Below are 16,103 nucleotides of genomic sequence, written 5' to 3' on the forward strand. Positions count from 1 at the left end.
ATATTGTAACTATGCATGACAGTAACTACATTAGTGCCTCACATCCACGGAAGCTGGACTAATTAATTAGCTAATTAATCAATCTGTACTAATTACTACTGTATGAGAAGAACTGTGCTGAGCCTGCATCCTCTTGTGGGCAGTGGGGACCAAATGAGACAGTGTACATGAGACTTCTACCCCAGCTCTGAGGCATGTAGGGCTCTTGCTTAGTTCCTCCAGAGGAAATGCCAAGCAACAAAATAAAACTAAAGCCAAGATTACAAGGGGCCTTCCGTGGGAGGCAGAGAAAGGCCTGAAACCTAGGGAATGGGGGGTCTGTAGAAAAAGACAGAAGGAAAGATGTAGAGGAGAGAAATGGCCCAAACAAGTGTGGTCAGAACTCAAATAGTTACACAGTTCCTCTCTCAAGGACCCAGAAGCTCCAAATGCTGAAGATGAGAGCTTGTTGTGGAATATTAGTTTAAGCTGTGTTACATTTGTTCACACTGTGTAACATTTGTTTAATGATGCAAAGATGTGCTACATTCTTTTATGTTGCATTTATTTAACTCCGTGAAGTTGTGTTTCTTTGCCTGCCTAAAACATCTGATTGGACTAATAAAGAGCTGAATGGCCAATAGAGAGGCAGAAGAAAGGATAGGTGGGGCTGGCAAGCAGAGAAAATAAATAGGAGGAGAAATCTGGGAAGAGAGGATCAAAGTGCAAAAGAAAAGGAGGAGAGGAGGATGCCAGGGACCAGCCACCCAGCCAGACATGGAATAAAAAGTAAAGATATACAGAAATAGAAAATGGTAAAAACCCAGAGGCAAAAAGTAGATGGAATAATTTAAGTTAAGAAAAGCTGGTTAGAAATAAGCCAAGCTAAGGCTGGGCATTCATAAATATGAGTAAGTCTTCATGCATTTATTTGGGAGCTGGGTGGTAGGCCCCCCAAAGAGCAAAGAGTGAGAAGCAAACAACTACTAAAGCTATTACCTGTGTGATACTGACTGTGGTACTTATAGAGCTTCACCAGCACCGGGGATGGAATCACCAGAAAGTCTCTCAAAGATGGTGTCACTGAGTGCACCACCACGGGAAACCTTTCACACAGGCGGCCCAGACCCTGCAACACAACATCAATGTGTCAGGCTGTCTGGAAAAGGACCATCCACAAGGCCCCAAGGTGCTTAAGCCTTCTGATACACAAGCCTGACCCAAACTTCCGAAGTCAAAGCTCCCAGAGACTACCTACTCATGGGTTAAGCAAAGGAAATGGTAGCAATACTTCACCAATCAAGACATACACACACACACACACACACACACACACACACACACACACATATTGCTAAGACTGTGTCTTTTAAGTAAACAAATTAAGGTACAGAGTAGGCTGTTAAGCAATGGCAGGTGTTTGGTGTCAATGGGGTCTACATTAAGGAGCGCCTTAGCTAACCAAGCAGAACTGGGCATCTCTCTGTGAGGTCCCGTGGGCTATGTCTACAGCTCACCTGCTGGCCTTGAGTCTCATATCAAGGAGGACCACAGGTCCTCTTTAAGGCAAGCAGCTCTTGCAGAAATGCATGGCCCTATACAAAGCAGCCTACCCTCAGTTCACAGTAGGCTCTCATAGGACGTTTTAAAGAACAACTTTGCTGCCTCTTGCTTGACACTGGAGAATCAACCACAGCCTGAGCAACAATAAAGACACCTGTGAATGGGAATCTATGGGACTGACCTGTAGGCAGCAGATTAGCAGGGGCAAATGGGCAATGATGACCTTGCTGGATGTCTTGGATTGCAGCTTTTCAGACAGCTTAATGCAAAGGTTTTCTGCACCTTAATTGAAAATCAGAAGGAGATACAAATGATCACCATTCGCAACATTAGAAAATATGTTTCCCTTGCTCCCCAGAGCTGAGCACCAAACCAGGGCCTATCACTGAGCTAAATCCCTAACCCCAAGAAGTATGTTCTTAATGCTTAATCACAGGACATAGAAAACCCAACACTAAGAGGCAACATCAGGCACCCACATGATTTGAGCTTACACTGTCTTCTCTGTGGGTGGGTCCCCTCCTGTCTCATAGTTCTACTGTGTAAGAATGTTTCCCAGACTTCTCCACCCACTGAACCAGCCTCTTCCCTCCAGCTATGAACCTCCACCTCTCCAGAGCAAAGTCTAAAATCCCATCAAAAAACAGCAGGAGAATGCACAGGCTTGGCAGGCTTGGGCTTCTCCTTCCTCCCAGGCCCACTGCCTCCCATTGCAGGACAGGACAGCAAATGACTGGGCCAAGCATTCTAGAAGTCACTTTGGGAAATACACAGGAGGGTCCTTGGTCAGTCTAGAGCTCATAGGATGCAAGGAGGCAGCTTGCGGCTCACCCTGCTCATCTTTCACAGCCCACACCATGAGGTCCACGCAGGCAGCATTTGCTTGACAGCGCAGTTTGAGGGGGCTCATCTCACTGTGGACCCTGTCTGCGTCGTGTAGAATCTTCTGGAGTTCCCCTTGGCTCATGTTGAACTGCTCCAACACAAAATCATGGATCTCTTTCACAAAGGATGTGGGGAGGTCTGCGGGAAAGAAAGTTTGATGTGAGGGCAGGGGCTACATTGAAATAGCCATACTACAACAAAGGCAGCAGGTGCCTATGGCTAAGGCTGTTCCCTCTCAACAAAAACAAAGGTGATGTTTGAGGTAGCTGCTGTGGTTTTAAGAAAGCCTGCAGGGTCAAGCATGAACAGGCTAGGTCGTAATTCCAAAAGCATACAGTATTGGTCAGAGGAAAAGAGTTCTTCTGGGGCAGGGCAGTGGTGGTGCATGCTTTTAATCCCAGCATTTGGGAGGCAGCAGGCAAATCTCTGAGTTTGAGGCCAGCCTGATATACAGAGCATGTTCCAGGACAACCAGGACTGTTTCACAGAGAAACCCTGTCTCTAAAAACAAAGGAGGAAAAAAAAAAAAAAAAAAAAAAGAGTTCTTCTGGGAAGTGAGACCAGCCTTCTGTTTTGTTCTGGGTTATTCTCCTGTTCTGGTGGTGCTGGGGACTGATCCAGATGCTTCTTCCACCTGTAGGGAAGTGCTCTACACAGAGCTACACTCTAAGCCCACAGGACTGTCTTTTCAGCAGTCAAAAACTAAAACTCATATATAGGAAATAACTAAAAAGGGATGCATTATCAAAGGGTCCATTCAGTTGAAAGATTAGAGACTTTCCAAATTCTCATCCTTGGGGTTATCACAGTGGTTCTAACATTTTCAGGCACCTGAATTGATCCCTAAGAGAGTGTTTCTCAGGGGACCTCCTAATTAGATTCAGAATAGCTAAGTAAATTATAGTGTATATATAGCTTAGAAATCTATGTAGTCTGGGCTAGAAAGATGGCTCAGTGGTTAAAAGAGATGTTTGTTCTTCCAGAGGTCATGAGTTCAATCCCTAGCATCTACATGATGGTTCACAACCATATGTAATGAGATCTGGTGCCATATTCTGGCCTGCAGGTGTACATGCACACAAAACACTGTAAACATAATAAGTAAATAAGTCTTTAAAAAAAGGAAATCTATGTAGTCATCAAAATATATTTAAAAGGAACATTTAATGTTATGAAGAAATTAGAATGGGAAAACACATGAGAAATTGGGTGTAAAGACTAAACCTTTTATTTTCTAAAATGTGTAAATCTGATATGTAAAACTATATACACAGGACAGTAATACAATGTGTGTAGAAAAACATATTAAGAAAAAAAACCATCTCTTTAGCTATCATTAGCAGTATTAGAATCAGGGACAGATTTTTAAAATTTCCTATAAAGTTCAGTCATGTGATCATGCTGCTCACATGTGATCTTTTATTTTTGGAGATAGTGGGATATTGCTATAGTGTCCAGACATGTCTCAGACTCTTGGGATCAGCCCATCCTTCTGAGCAGCTAGGAGTACAGCCAGAAGCCACATCTGGCTTTCACATGTGATTTCTAAGTTGGCACCAACAGAAGTAAGTACCAGACTGTAAGAATGTCCAGGAGCAGCCCTGCACTCACACCCTCCAACATCCTTACCTCTCATGTAATACAGAGTGTCTCGGAGCATCTTGAACATGGCCAGGTACAGGGGATCACTGAAGGTTGTATAGTAGAGGTCAGCACTGGGATTGGCCTGCAGAGGAAACAGGCACATGGCCACAGTGCAGAGACTCTCTGCACACCGCCCAGCAAGCAGCTGTACTGTAAACTGAGAACCCACTTCCTCTAACTCATAGCAGACATTTTATTACCCTCTTTATCCTCCCCAGTAGAAGGCAAAAGTAAACAGGAGGTCCAAGAATGTCCTGATGACTACAGGCATGAGTAATACAGACCCATAGAAACAACAACAAAAACCACTAGCATTTCACTGTCTTTGGACTGGCATGGACATGAAGGAGGACCAGAGGGACCCAACACTACCCACCATTTTGAAGAAAGACAGTATAGCCTGGGCACTTCCAGATTTAGCCTACATTTTATAATTAAAATTAATTTTTAATTATTCTCCCTCTCCCCTTCTGAGACAGGGTTTCCCTGTGTAGCCCTGGCTGTCCTGGAACTCACTTTATAGATCAGACTGGCCTCAAACTCAGAGATCTGCCTGCCTCCCTCCAATATGCTAGATTAAAGGCTTGCTCCACCACCGTCTGGCTTTTTTTTTTTTTTTAAGTTTTCTACTGTCTAAAGCCAACATTTAAAACTCTTTGTGTGTGGGGGGGGTGTTAAAATAGGGTCTCATGGTGTAGCCCTGGCTTTCTTGGAACTCACTCTATAGAGCAAGCTGGCTGGGAGTAAAGGCATGCACTACTCCGCCCAGCCATTTAAAACTTTTTTTGTGTTTGTTGGCAAGAAACTATTTCATCAAGTGTATATTTATTCTAAAGTCCAAAATTGTTAACAAACAAAACTGCTCCAAGTCACCTTGGTTCATTCACAGGGAAAAGGGCCCTAGGACTTGACGTTAAAGAGATGGGCCATCGCTCAGAGCACCTACTGCTCTTCTAGAAGGTCTGGGTTCAATTTCCAGCACCTTCATGGCATATCACAACTGTTTGTCCCAATACCTTCTCCTGACATCCATGGTCACCAAGCATGCATGTGGTACCCAGGCATATATGCAGTTGAAATACTCATGCACATTAAAAAAAAAAAAAAGATAAGCCCTCAGGGGGATCTCCAGAAAGTCACAACTCTTCTTCTGGATCCATAGTGACTTCATTACAGGCAGTGTATAGACTAAACAAGTTTCTAGATCAGTGGTTCTCAATCTGTGGGTCACATTCCCTTTGGGGGATTGCATATTGGATATTTACATTACAATACATTTATGAAGTAGCAACATAATAATTTTATGGTTGGGGTTCAGCACAACATGAGGAACTGTATTAAAGGGTCACAGCATTAGAAAGGTTGAGACCACTGGTTTACATGCAGACTGTCCAAGGCCAGCTTTCAGTTCTTGTAGGGCACATGAACCAGTCAAAGATGGTGCTGAGGAAAAGTCAGATGGGTGAGTCCTGAGTTGTTTACAAAAAAGATGATTGGTTGCCTAGATTGAATCAGATGAAGTTACTGCATGAACAGCTCATATTCACTAGGTAAAGCGGAGGGCACCTAGGTGTGTGATAGGCTGACCTTTAAAACCAGTGACCATCCCCACCCCTGCGGTTTTTTTTGTTTGTTTGTTTGTTTGTTTTAAAGGATGCTTGCTGTGGGACAAAAAATGAGTTCCTTTTTGACTAGACTCCCTGCTGCCTCTGATTGTCTCCAGGATTCCAGGGAGGTCCTTCTTCAGACCTAGCTCAGCCTTCCATGGTTGGGCTAAGACCCTTAAGGCCTCAGCTTCCTGGCATGCCCTCAGTCATGTATGACCATATACTAATAAAAGAAACTGGGGCTAGACAGATGGCTTAGTGGTTAAGAGCACTATTATTCCAGAGGACCCGGGTTTAATTCTCAACATCCACAGGGGAGCTCACAACTGTCTATAACTTCAATTTTAAAGGTAGCTTAAAATTTTGGTCTCTGTGGATTCTACAAAGACATGGTGTACAGACATACATGCAAGCAAAATATTCCTATGTATAAAAAATAAAATTAAACTTCAAAGGGAGGGAGGGATGGTGGGAGGGACAGGGTTCTGAGACCACAAACTCAACCTACAGTGAGAGTGAGAGCTAAAACTCAGGTTGACAGGAAGGACAATGACTTGCAAATGGCTAAGGTCTGTAGCAATGTGCCAGACTGCAACCTGGAGTTATGACAATGCGTCCTTATCCAGGATCCATCAAGAGCAAACTACACACCCCACAAATGCTAGCAGTAAAGTTTGCTGATGGCAAATCAAGAGCAGACCTTGGCTACAAATACTTTTTTTTAAAAGTCCCTCAGATGCATACTACATACATTTAAAATCCAGGAATTGCATGTCCACATAATTACACCTTGCAGCTTTAGAAGCAACAAAGGAGTAAGGAAGATAAAATCCAGAAAGACCCGGGCTGACTGCAAGCTTCCTAAGTGTGTGACATGGGCACATTAGGTAACCATCATGACCCTTCCAGCTGTGAAATGGAGACACTCACCAGCAGTCATAGGCATGTGTGTGATGTAATGAAAAGAGGTGGAATGGGAGGCAGATGGGAAGGGTGCTGGGACTAGGGTTAAAATACGCTGAGCACTCACTGCAAGCTACCCGTCATTCCCGCCCTCCTGCAAACACTTCTGCTGCCTCTTTGCACATGCTTAAGTCAGGCTAACTTCATGGTAATGTCCTCAAAGTACGTACTTCCGTCACGCTGGCTACAACTGCATCTAAGGATTTGAGAACAGGCTCCTCCACAATCTTCTTCACCTGTTAGAGAGACAGAAATCAAATGAAGCACCTTACACAGAGAGATAGAAATTCTAGCTTCTTCTACCTAGTGACAAACACTTTGATAGACCAACCCATGATAAGGCTGAGGTAGAGCTCAATGCTAAGGAACAACTTAGCATGCCAAATACACTGGGTTCAATCCTCAAAAATTTAAAAAGAAAACACCAGGGGCCAGAGAGATGGCTCAGTGGTTAAGAGCATTTGTTGCTCTTGCACAGGATTCAGGTTTGGTTCCTAACACTACATGGGGTCTCACAACTGCTTATAACTCTAGTCTGAGGGGATCTGATGTCATCTTCTGACTTCCATGGGCACTAGACACACACACATGATGCACATACATATGTAGGCAAAACATTTACATACATAAAGAAAGTAAATCTAAACAAAATTTAAGAGAAATCTGAAAAGAACCCCACAGATAGGTAATGATAACAGTGATGGAAAGTAGTCCAACAACAAATCAACTTCACAATGATCAAGCCATATGCGGAAAATGCCTTCACTATCCTACTGTCACTTGGGACTTTCTTACCCTGAATATGAATGACAATAAAAATAAGGGCAGCGACTGACCAACTCCCTCAAAGTTGCCAATGTTAGATTTGTCTCTCTCTCTTTCTGAGATAGGAATTCCTTGTGTAGTTTTGGCTGTCCTAGAACAGCCCTCATACTAGAGATCCACCTGCCTCTGCCTCCCGAGTGCTGGGATTAAAGGAGTGCGCTAACAACCCTGTCTGGTACACACCTTTTATCCCAGCACTCAGGAGGCAGAGGCAGGTGGATCTCTGTGAGTTCGAGGCCAGCCTGCTCTACCAAGTGAGTTCCAAAACAGGCTCCAAAACAATACAGAGAAACCCTGTCTCGAAAAACAAACAAACAAACAAACAAAAAGGTGTGTGCCACCACCACCTGGCTGCCAATGTTAGATTTCTATTTTCAAGCTGTCCAAGTATTCAGACTCCAATTCTGCTCAGTTACCAAGCACAGCCATGAGAAAGACTCATGCAATATAATCCTATCCTAGACATCAAGAACTTTAGACACTGATGGCTCCTGGGGCAGCAGCTCACTGGTTCTTCTCTGTAGTTAAGCATACATCACACACTCCATAGCTTGGGACCACATGTATGTACCATCACCACCACCACGATACCAAGTTTCCCTCTCTCTCTGTTGGATTTCTTTTTTTTGTTTGTTTGTTTGTTTTCTTTTGGAGACAGGGTTTTACAATGTAGCCCTGGCTGGCCTCAAACTCACAGAAATTCTCCTACCTCTACCTCCCTGGTACTGAGATTAAAGGTATGCACCATATTCTACCTTATTTTAGTTTTAGTTTTTGAGACAGGATCTTACTCTATAGCTTCAGTTGGCCTTGAACCTTACTGCAATTGTCCTCTAAGAGCTACTTATTTCAACACACAAACAGTGGCACCAAAGCCTCCTGTAATGTCACCTCAGAGGCTACACAAAAAACTCAAACTAGAAAATCTCAGGTTTTATATTAACACAACTCCTTCGAGTAAATCAAATGGAAAAGAAAAGCGCTGTTTCTCGTGGAGTCTGAAAGCTTGGACTGAGCCTGCACCTGCCCTGAATCTGCATACTCTTGACATTCTTGACACTGGCCTCAATGGAAGAGGACGCCACCTCTCCCATATACTCAGGGTCAGGGTTAAATGAAAACGTACTATAGAATGTGTCCTGAGTGAATGTGCTCAAAGCCAAAAGCACCTGTCATCCTGTTGAGCTCAGCTGTGCCCCCACGCCCCGTAAAAGATCATCCCAGAATGATGGGCAATTGTCCACACCCATCCCCACATGCTTCAAGTAGGGCACAGGATTCTCTGGAGTACCTGCTGCTCCTACGGCTCAGCAATGCTGCACATGGCTTAGGGGAGGGGCTAGAGTATGTAGAGACTGGGAAAGCCTGGGGGGCAGGGAGCCCTCACCGGCACTGGATAAGGCTTTCCAGATGTGCTGAGTTGGAGAGGGGTGCCTGCACCCTTCTAAGGAACCTCCTAGCTCCCGACCTAGGCTCTAGAGGGACACCCAATACATTCATTGGTTTTCTAGAGTGAATTTTGGAGGAATTCTGCCTCAGTTTGTCCTTGGGACCCGGGGAGGGGTAGACTGCTTTATCTCTCTCTTAGGGAAAAACTTTTACTCTCCTTCCCTCTGTAATGTGTCAGTTCATTATGTCTATTGTATTTGGAAATTAATGGTACAGGCTGAGTGCCCTATGCCAAAAATCTGAAATCCCAAATGTTCCCAAATCCAAACTATTTTTACAACATTGCTCCAAGTAGAAAATTCTACATCTGACAAAATTATTCAAGACACTGCATGAACCAGGCATAGGAGGCAGCATGTGGTCCAGACACACACAAGGCCAAGATAGGAGGATCTCTGGAGCTCAGAAGTTTGAGTTTGGCCTGGGCAACAGAGCAAGACTGTTGCAAATAAAGAAAATAAAGCTATAAAATAGCCTTCTATATGTGTAAGGTGCATGGATAGAAAGAACAAATGAGGGTGGAGAGATGGTTCAGAAGCTAGGAGCATTGGCTGCTCTTCTTCCAGAGGTCCTGAGTTCAATTCCCAGCACCCACATGGTTGCTCACAAGCATCTATAATGGGATCTGAAGCCCTCTTCTGGCCTACGGATACAGCACTCATATATATAAAATAAATAAATAGATCTAAAAAAAAAGAACAAATGAATTTCATGTTTAGAAGAGGGTTTCATTCTAAGATATCTCATTATACATAGGAAAAAAATTAAAAATCTGTAAATGACCCCAAATTCTAAATATTTCGGGTATCAAGCATTCTGAATGAGAGATATTCAACATATAATCTAAACTTTTTTTGTTAAAAAAATAAATAAAAATTAGAGGCTTCTGATGGGCCTGGTGACACAAATCTGTACTCCTTGCTACTTGGGAGGATGAGACAGGAAGAGCTTAGCCTCAGGAGGTACAGGCAGGAGGAATGTCAGTTCATGGCCAGCCAGAGCTATGCTGCTCTCAAGGACAAACAGCAGCAAGAGTGTGCTGCCTGATTGTCCTGTGGTCTACTGACTGTCACAGCTTGCTTACCAAGGTTAAGAGCTCCCGAAGCATTTCCAGGGGAATACTGAACTCCTTATAGGTGATGCCGTTGAACAGGGGGGAGACAGAAAAGCTGGAGCTGACGGTGGAGAAGTAGTACTCAGGCTCCAAGGCAGTCCCGTCAGGCAGGCAAGAGGCTGTCAGGAGAAACCAAAGTCAGTCAAAAGACACGACAGACACAGATAATTCCCCATAGCCAACACTGTTGTGGAATATTATTCTAAGGTGTGTTACATATGTTTATGCTATGGAACATTTGTTTAATGATGCAAAGATGTATTGCGTTCTTTTAGGTTGCGTTTGTTTAACTGAAGTTGAGTTACTCTGCTGTCTATTTTAAAATACCTGATGTTCTAATAAAGCGCTGACTGGCAAGAGAAATGATAGATTGGCAGGCAGAGAGAATAAATAGAAGAAGAAAAGGAGAAGAGGGGGAGTGATAAAAGGAGGAGAGGAGGACTCAGGGACCAGCCACATGGCAAGCCATGGAGTAAGAAGTAAAGAAAGATAAAAGTCCAGAGGCAAAAGATAGATAGGATAACTTAAGTTAGAGAAGCTGACTAGAAATAAGACAAGTCAAAGCAGGGATTCATAAGAAAGAATAAGTCTCCATGTATGTATTTTGCAGCTGGGTGGGAGGCTCCAAAGAGTTAAAAAAAAAAAAACCAACACACAACATAGCTGTACATATTGTCTTTGTTGATACTACAATTCCTTTGTACCCCAGGCTTCTCTGAACTCACAGCCACTCTCTTCTTTAGCCTTCCAAGTGTTGAGATTACAGGGGTGCACCCACAGCTGCCCTTGTTTCTAAGGGAGGGGGGCTTATCTTTGCTCCTATTTTGAGGGGACAATCCATGACAGTGATGAAGTGATGGTGCAGAGAGCTCCAGGCTGCTTGATCACACCTGGGGGAATCAGGATCCAAGAGTTCTCCTTGTATTTCTATTCTTAGTTTTGTTTTAAGATTTACTTGTTTATTATGAATACAACATCCTGCTTCCATGTATGTCTGCACATCAGAAAAGGACACCAGATCTCATTACAGATGGCTGTAAACCACTATGTGGTTGCTGGGAATTGAACTCAGGACCTCTGGAAGAGCAGCCAGTGCTTTTAACTTCTATTCTTAAAGGGGTGTGTGTGTGTGTGTGTGTGTGTTTCTGTGTCTTCATACACGTGCACATGGCACAGGAGCCCATGGAGGTCATAAGAGAGCATCTGCCCCTTTAGAGCTGGAGTTACAGGTGTTGTGAGCCACCCAATGAGGATACTGGGAGCCGAATTCAGTTCTCTCTCTGTTTTCTATGTTTTCAGATCAGGATGTGAGCTCCCAGCTATTGCTCCTGCATTATGCCTGCCTGTTGTCATCTCTGTGAAATGATGGTCATGAATCCACCCTCTGAAATGTGAGCAAGCCCTTAATTGAATGCTTTCTTTTTTCTTTTTACATTTTTTAGATGTTTTACTTTATGTGTATGGTCATTTTGTATGCATGCACATATGTGCACCACATGTGTGCTGCTGGATCCCCTGAAACTGAGATTACAAATGGCTGTGATCTACTGTGTGAATGCTGGCTGGGAAGTGAACCCAGATCCTCTGCAAGAGTGACAAATGCTCTAACCACTGAGCCCCCTCTTAAGCCCCTAAAGGCTTTCTTGTATAAGTTGCATGGTGTCTCTTCACAGCAACAGAACAGTGACCATAACAGATGTTAACTTTATATGTCTCTGAAAAAGTCACACAAGGATCAATATGGCCCCCAAAGCAAATAATAGATCAAAAGGTCATTTTTTAAATTTCAAGTATGGGTATGGGTATATACACACAAATCCAAATGCCCACAGAGGTCCCAGGTGTCAGATTCCCCCAGGAGCTGGAGTTAAACATAGTTGTAAGCAACCTGATGTTAGTGCTAGGAATTGAACTCAGGTCCTTAGGAAGAGCAGTATGTGCTCTGAACCACTGAGCCATTCTCCAGTCCCTAAAAAGTCATTATTAAAACATTTTATCCAACAACTATAATTAGAAAATAAGTAAGCCTAATACTGTCATATTAAACAATGACAGACAGCCCAGAGTGGTGGCTTATATCTATCATTCCAGCTATTTGGGAGGGTGAGATAGATAGATTACAAGTTCCAGGTCAGCATTAAGACCACATCTCGTAATAAACAAAAGGCCTGGGAAGCAGCTCAGTGGTAGAGCATGCAGGCTGAGTCCCCAATACCACAACATAAGTAGAGAAGTCACGGAACACAATATCAATCCATGAAGAACCTGGTAACCTGTTTGACTTCTCTGGTACGAGGGCACAGAAGCAGGTGACGGCTAGAGAAAGGGTAGTGCTACAACTCTGGCAGCACACTGGCTCTAAGGAGGGACACCAGCCAGCAACGGAAGGGGGAGCCTTATGGCAAATGAGGAAAGGAGGAAGAGAAATTGGTTTAAAGGAACTTGGCCATGGTGAAAGTGAAGAGGTTGTGACCTGGCAGCTCTAGATACTTCTCAGGGAGACACCTGAGCAAAAAGAAAAGGGCTCTATGAACGAGCTGGTGTACAGGTCAGACAGAGGCAAAAGCCAGGAACAGCAACAGCCAAGGACCCAAGAACTGGGATTCACATATTTACAGCTGGGTGTGGTGATACATGCCAGTAATCCCAAAAGTTGTGAGGCAAAGGTAGGAACATAGCTACAAGTTCAAGGCCAACCTGCTCTGCCTGGCAAGATAATGTCTTGGGATAAAAAATAAATGGAATTACATTGGGAGCTATCACTGCAAATTGAACTTTAAAAAATAATTATTTCACCTGTTGATAGTGGCACACGCCTTTAATCCCAGTCCTTTGGAGGCAGAGGGGCAGGTGGATCTCTGTGAGTTCAGGACCAACCTGGTCTATGATTGAATTTGAGGACAGCCAGGTCTACACAGAGAAATCTGTCTCAAAAAATGAAAATCAGCCAACAAACAAACAAGCAAGCAAAGTCCTGGATTTCACTTGTAGAATGTGGGAGTGGGGCAGCTTGGATGAGAATGGCCCCCAAAAACTCATATTTGAATGACTGGCTCCCAGTTGGTACAACTGTTTAGAAAGAATTATGACATGCAGTCTTGTTGAAGGCAGTGTGTTACTTGGAATGGGCATTGAGGTTTCAAAAGTCCATGTCAGGTTCAATCTCAATCTCAATCAATCAATCTCTCTCTCTCTCTCTCTCTCTCTCTCTCTCTCTCTCTCTCTCCCTCCCTCCCTCCCTCCCTCCCTCCCTCCCTCCCTCCCTCCCTCCCTCCCTGCTTCCCTCCCCCTTGGCCAAGATAGAAGCTCTTAACTACTGCTCCAGTGTCATGCCTGCCCACCTACTGCCATGCTTCCTGCCATCATGGTGATGGACTAACTCTCTGAAACTGCAAGAAAGCTCCAATTAAGTGCTTTCTTCTGTAAGTTACCTTGGTCTCACAGCCAATAGAACAGTCACACACACACACACACACACACACACACACACACACACACACACACACGGTGGGGTGGGGCAGGTGGGTAGAAATTAAAATGAAAACAGAAATAAAGCGCACCACTCTAAATGCATAATGACAGAAGTCAGTCCCAGCATCCTCCCCATCACAGAAATCACTGAGGATCTGCTATCTGATACTGGATTAACACTTATGGCACCCAGGTGAAACCTACCTTCAAAGTAGTGAAAAGCAGAGCCTCCAGGAGAGCTGGGAGGGGGCACGCCACGCTCTGGGCTAACCTGAAAGCCAAAGGTTAGATTAGAAAAGGCTCCCAAGAACCAGTCTCTCATCTCAGGTCTCTCTGTCAATCTGCTGTCCACACTTGAAGATCAGCATTATAGCCTTACCTCTTCACTTAAGTCTACTGCTGTATATTGTAACACCAGTAACTATATATTTTGTATTTGTTTACTAAGCTGAATCTATCTCCCACTTTCTTTGGGGGACAGTCTTGCTAACCAGCAATGGCCAGACTGGAACTAGTTATGCAGACCAGGCTGGGTTCTTCCTGAGCTCTGCCATTACAGGTGTGCAGCTTCATACCCAGCTTGAGCTGAAGTTTTCTCAATATGCACATACATACATGCACATATGCATGCATGTGGGGGCTTTGAGGAGAATGGTGTTGGCTACAGAATGGCAGGGTCTTATGTATATGAAGCTACACCTCACTCCCTGCTTTGGAGCCCAATCTAGACTCAACCTCATGATTCTCTGCTTCAGCTTGATGAGTATTGGGACTGCAGGTATGTGCTACAAAGCCCAGAACAATTAGACACTTCTTTATTTTATTTTCAAAAGATAACAATTTTTATTCATTATTTCTATGTAGGTTGAGTGCCTGTCTGAGTTTATTTGCACCATATATGCAGAGGAGCACCTGGAATCCAAAAGAGAAGATCAGATTCCCAGGAACTGGGAGTTACAGGCAGTTGTGAGCTGTCTGACATAGGTTCTAGAAACTGGACCAAGGTCATATGCAAGAACAAACTCTTAGCTGGGCGGTGGTGGCACACACCTTTAATCCCAGCACTCGGAAGGCAGAGGCAGGCGGATCTCTGTGAGTTCGAGGCCAGCCTGGTCCGACAGCCTCCAAAACAATACAGAGAAACCCTGACTCGTAAAAACCAAAAAAAACAAAAACAAAACAAAAAAAAACCAAACTCTTAACCTTGGAGCCCAACTATATATTTTTTGCTGGTGTGTGTGTGCATGTATGTGTATGTTTCATTCAAGTGCACTTGTGTGTATGGGAGTTATCTGCTGGAAAGACATCCATTTTCTTTGAGACAATGTCTTTCATTGGACTAAAGCTTACTAATTAAAGCTCAACTGGCTAGCCAGCCAGCACAGGGGACCCCATGCCAGGATTACAAGCATACACTACATACATTCAGTGTTTTCCTTAAGTTCTGGAGACTGAAGTTGAGTTCTAATGCTTGCAAGCAAGCACTTTACAAACCAGTCATCACCCCAGCTTTCAATTACATACTGTTTTTAATTTAAATTTTTATTTAATTCAATTTTTATGTATATGGGTGTTTTGTCTGCACCATGTCTGCCTGAATATCACATATGTGCCTGATGTCCCCAGAGGCCAGAAGAGGGTATTAGATCCTCTGAACTGGAGTTAAAGATGGTTGTGAGCTACAATGTAGATGCTGGGAGCTTCTCAATTACATACTTCTTGCAAGCACCAACTTTCTCAGAATAAAGTCTGAGGGATGGTAACATAGTTCAGTAAGTAAAGGACTGGTTACTGTGTAGGAAGCCATGGGTTCAATCCTCTGATGCTATCTATTCAACTTGACTACATCTGGAATTAACTGTAACCCAAGAGGTTGGGTACATCCATGAGGGATATTTTTGTTTGTTTGTTTTGAGAGATGGGATTTCTCTGTATAACAGCCCTGGCTGTCCTGGAACTTGCTTTGTAGACCAGGCTGGCCTCGAACTCACTGAGATTCACCTGCCTCTGCCTCCCGAGTGCTGGGATTAAAAGCATGCACTACCATATCCATCAGGATTTTTTTTCTTAATTAAACCATTTGATATAAGAAGACCTACTTTTAATCCAGATCTTTGAGGTAGGAAGATCCCAACTTTAATCTGGGCCACACCTTCTGGTGGCAGTCTATATAAAGAACACAAAGAAGGAAGCTTGCTCTCTTTGCCTGCTTGCTCTCACTCTTGCTGGCAAGGTCATTCCCTCACTGGCATCATAGCCTACTTCTTCAGTGGTGTATATTCTGGTATATACTGAAGCCCAGTTGAGACATTCAGCCACACAGACTGAAAAACTACTTGATTCTTGGACCTACTGTTATTAAACAGCCATTGTTGGACTAGCTAGATCACAGCCTGAAAACCATTCTAATAAAGCCCCTTTGTATAAGCATATTGGCCATTCTATCAGTTCTGTTCCTTTAAAGAACCCTAGCACTGCATAGGATGGCATATATTTAATCCTAGCATCAGGGTGATAAAAACAAGAGGATCAAGTTCAAGGTCATTCTCAGCTCCATACTAAGTTTGAGGCCAGCCTAGGCTACATGTCTCAAAAACAAAACA

General features: G+C 43.7%; 1 protein-coding gene across 1 annotated transcript in view; it reads right to left on the minus strand.

The window, feature by feature from the left end:
• The window catches only part of Pi4ka (phosphatidylinositol 4-kinase alpha), a 135,114-nt gene that overhangs the window by 70,757 nt on the left and 48,254 nt on the right, over nucleotides 1–16,103 (minus strand). Inside the window, exons 7-13 of the mRNA XM_005077560.4 lie at nucleotides 13,705–13,771; nucleotides 10,000–10,148; nucleotides 6,812–6,877; nucleotides 4,057–4,153; nucleotides 2,374–2,565; nucleotides 1,724–1,824; nucleotides 979–1,108 (exon numbers count right to left, since the gene is read on the minus strand). Coding sequence (XP_005077617.1) covers nucleotides 979–1,108; nucleotides 1,724–1,824; nucleotides 2,374–2,565; nucleotides 4,057–4,153; nucleotides 6,812–6,877; nucleotides 10,000–10,148; nucleotides 13,705–13,771 — 802 coding nt within the window. The remainder of the gene's footprint in view (nucleotides 1–978; nucleotides 1,109–1,723; nucleotides 1,825–2,373; nucleotides 2,566–4,056; nucleotides 4,154–6,811; nucleotides 6,878–9,999; nucleotides 10,149–13,704; nucleotides 13,772–16,103) is intronic.

This window comes from Mesocricetus auratus, unplaced genomic scaffold (assembly GCF_017639785.1).
Source record: "Mesocricetus auratus isolate SY011 unplaced genomic scaffold, BCM_Maur_2.0 Super-Scaffold_100008, whole genome shotgun sequence".
Taxonomy (NCBI): Eukaryota; Metazoa; Chordata; class Mammalia; order Rodentia; family Cricetidae; genus Mesocricetus; species Mesocricetus auratus.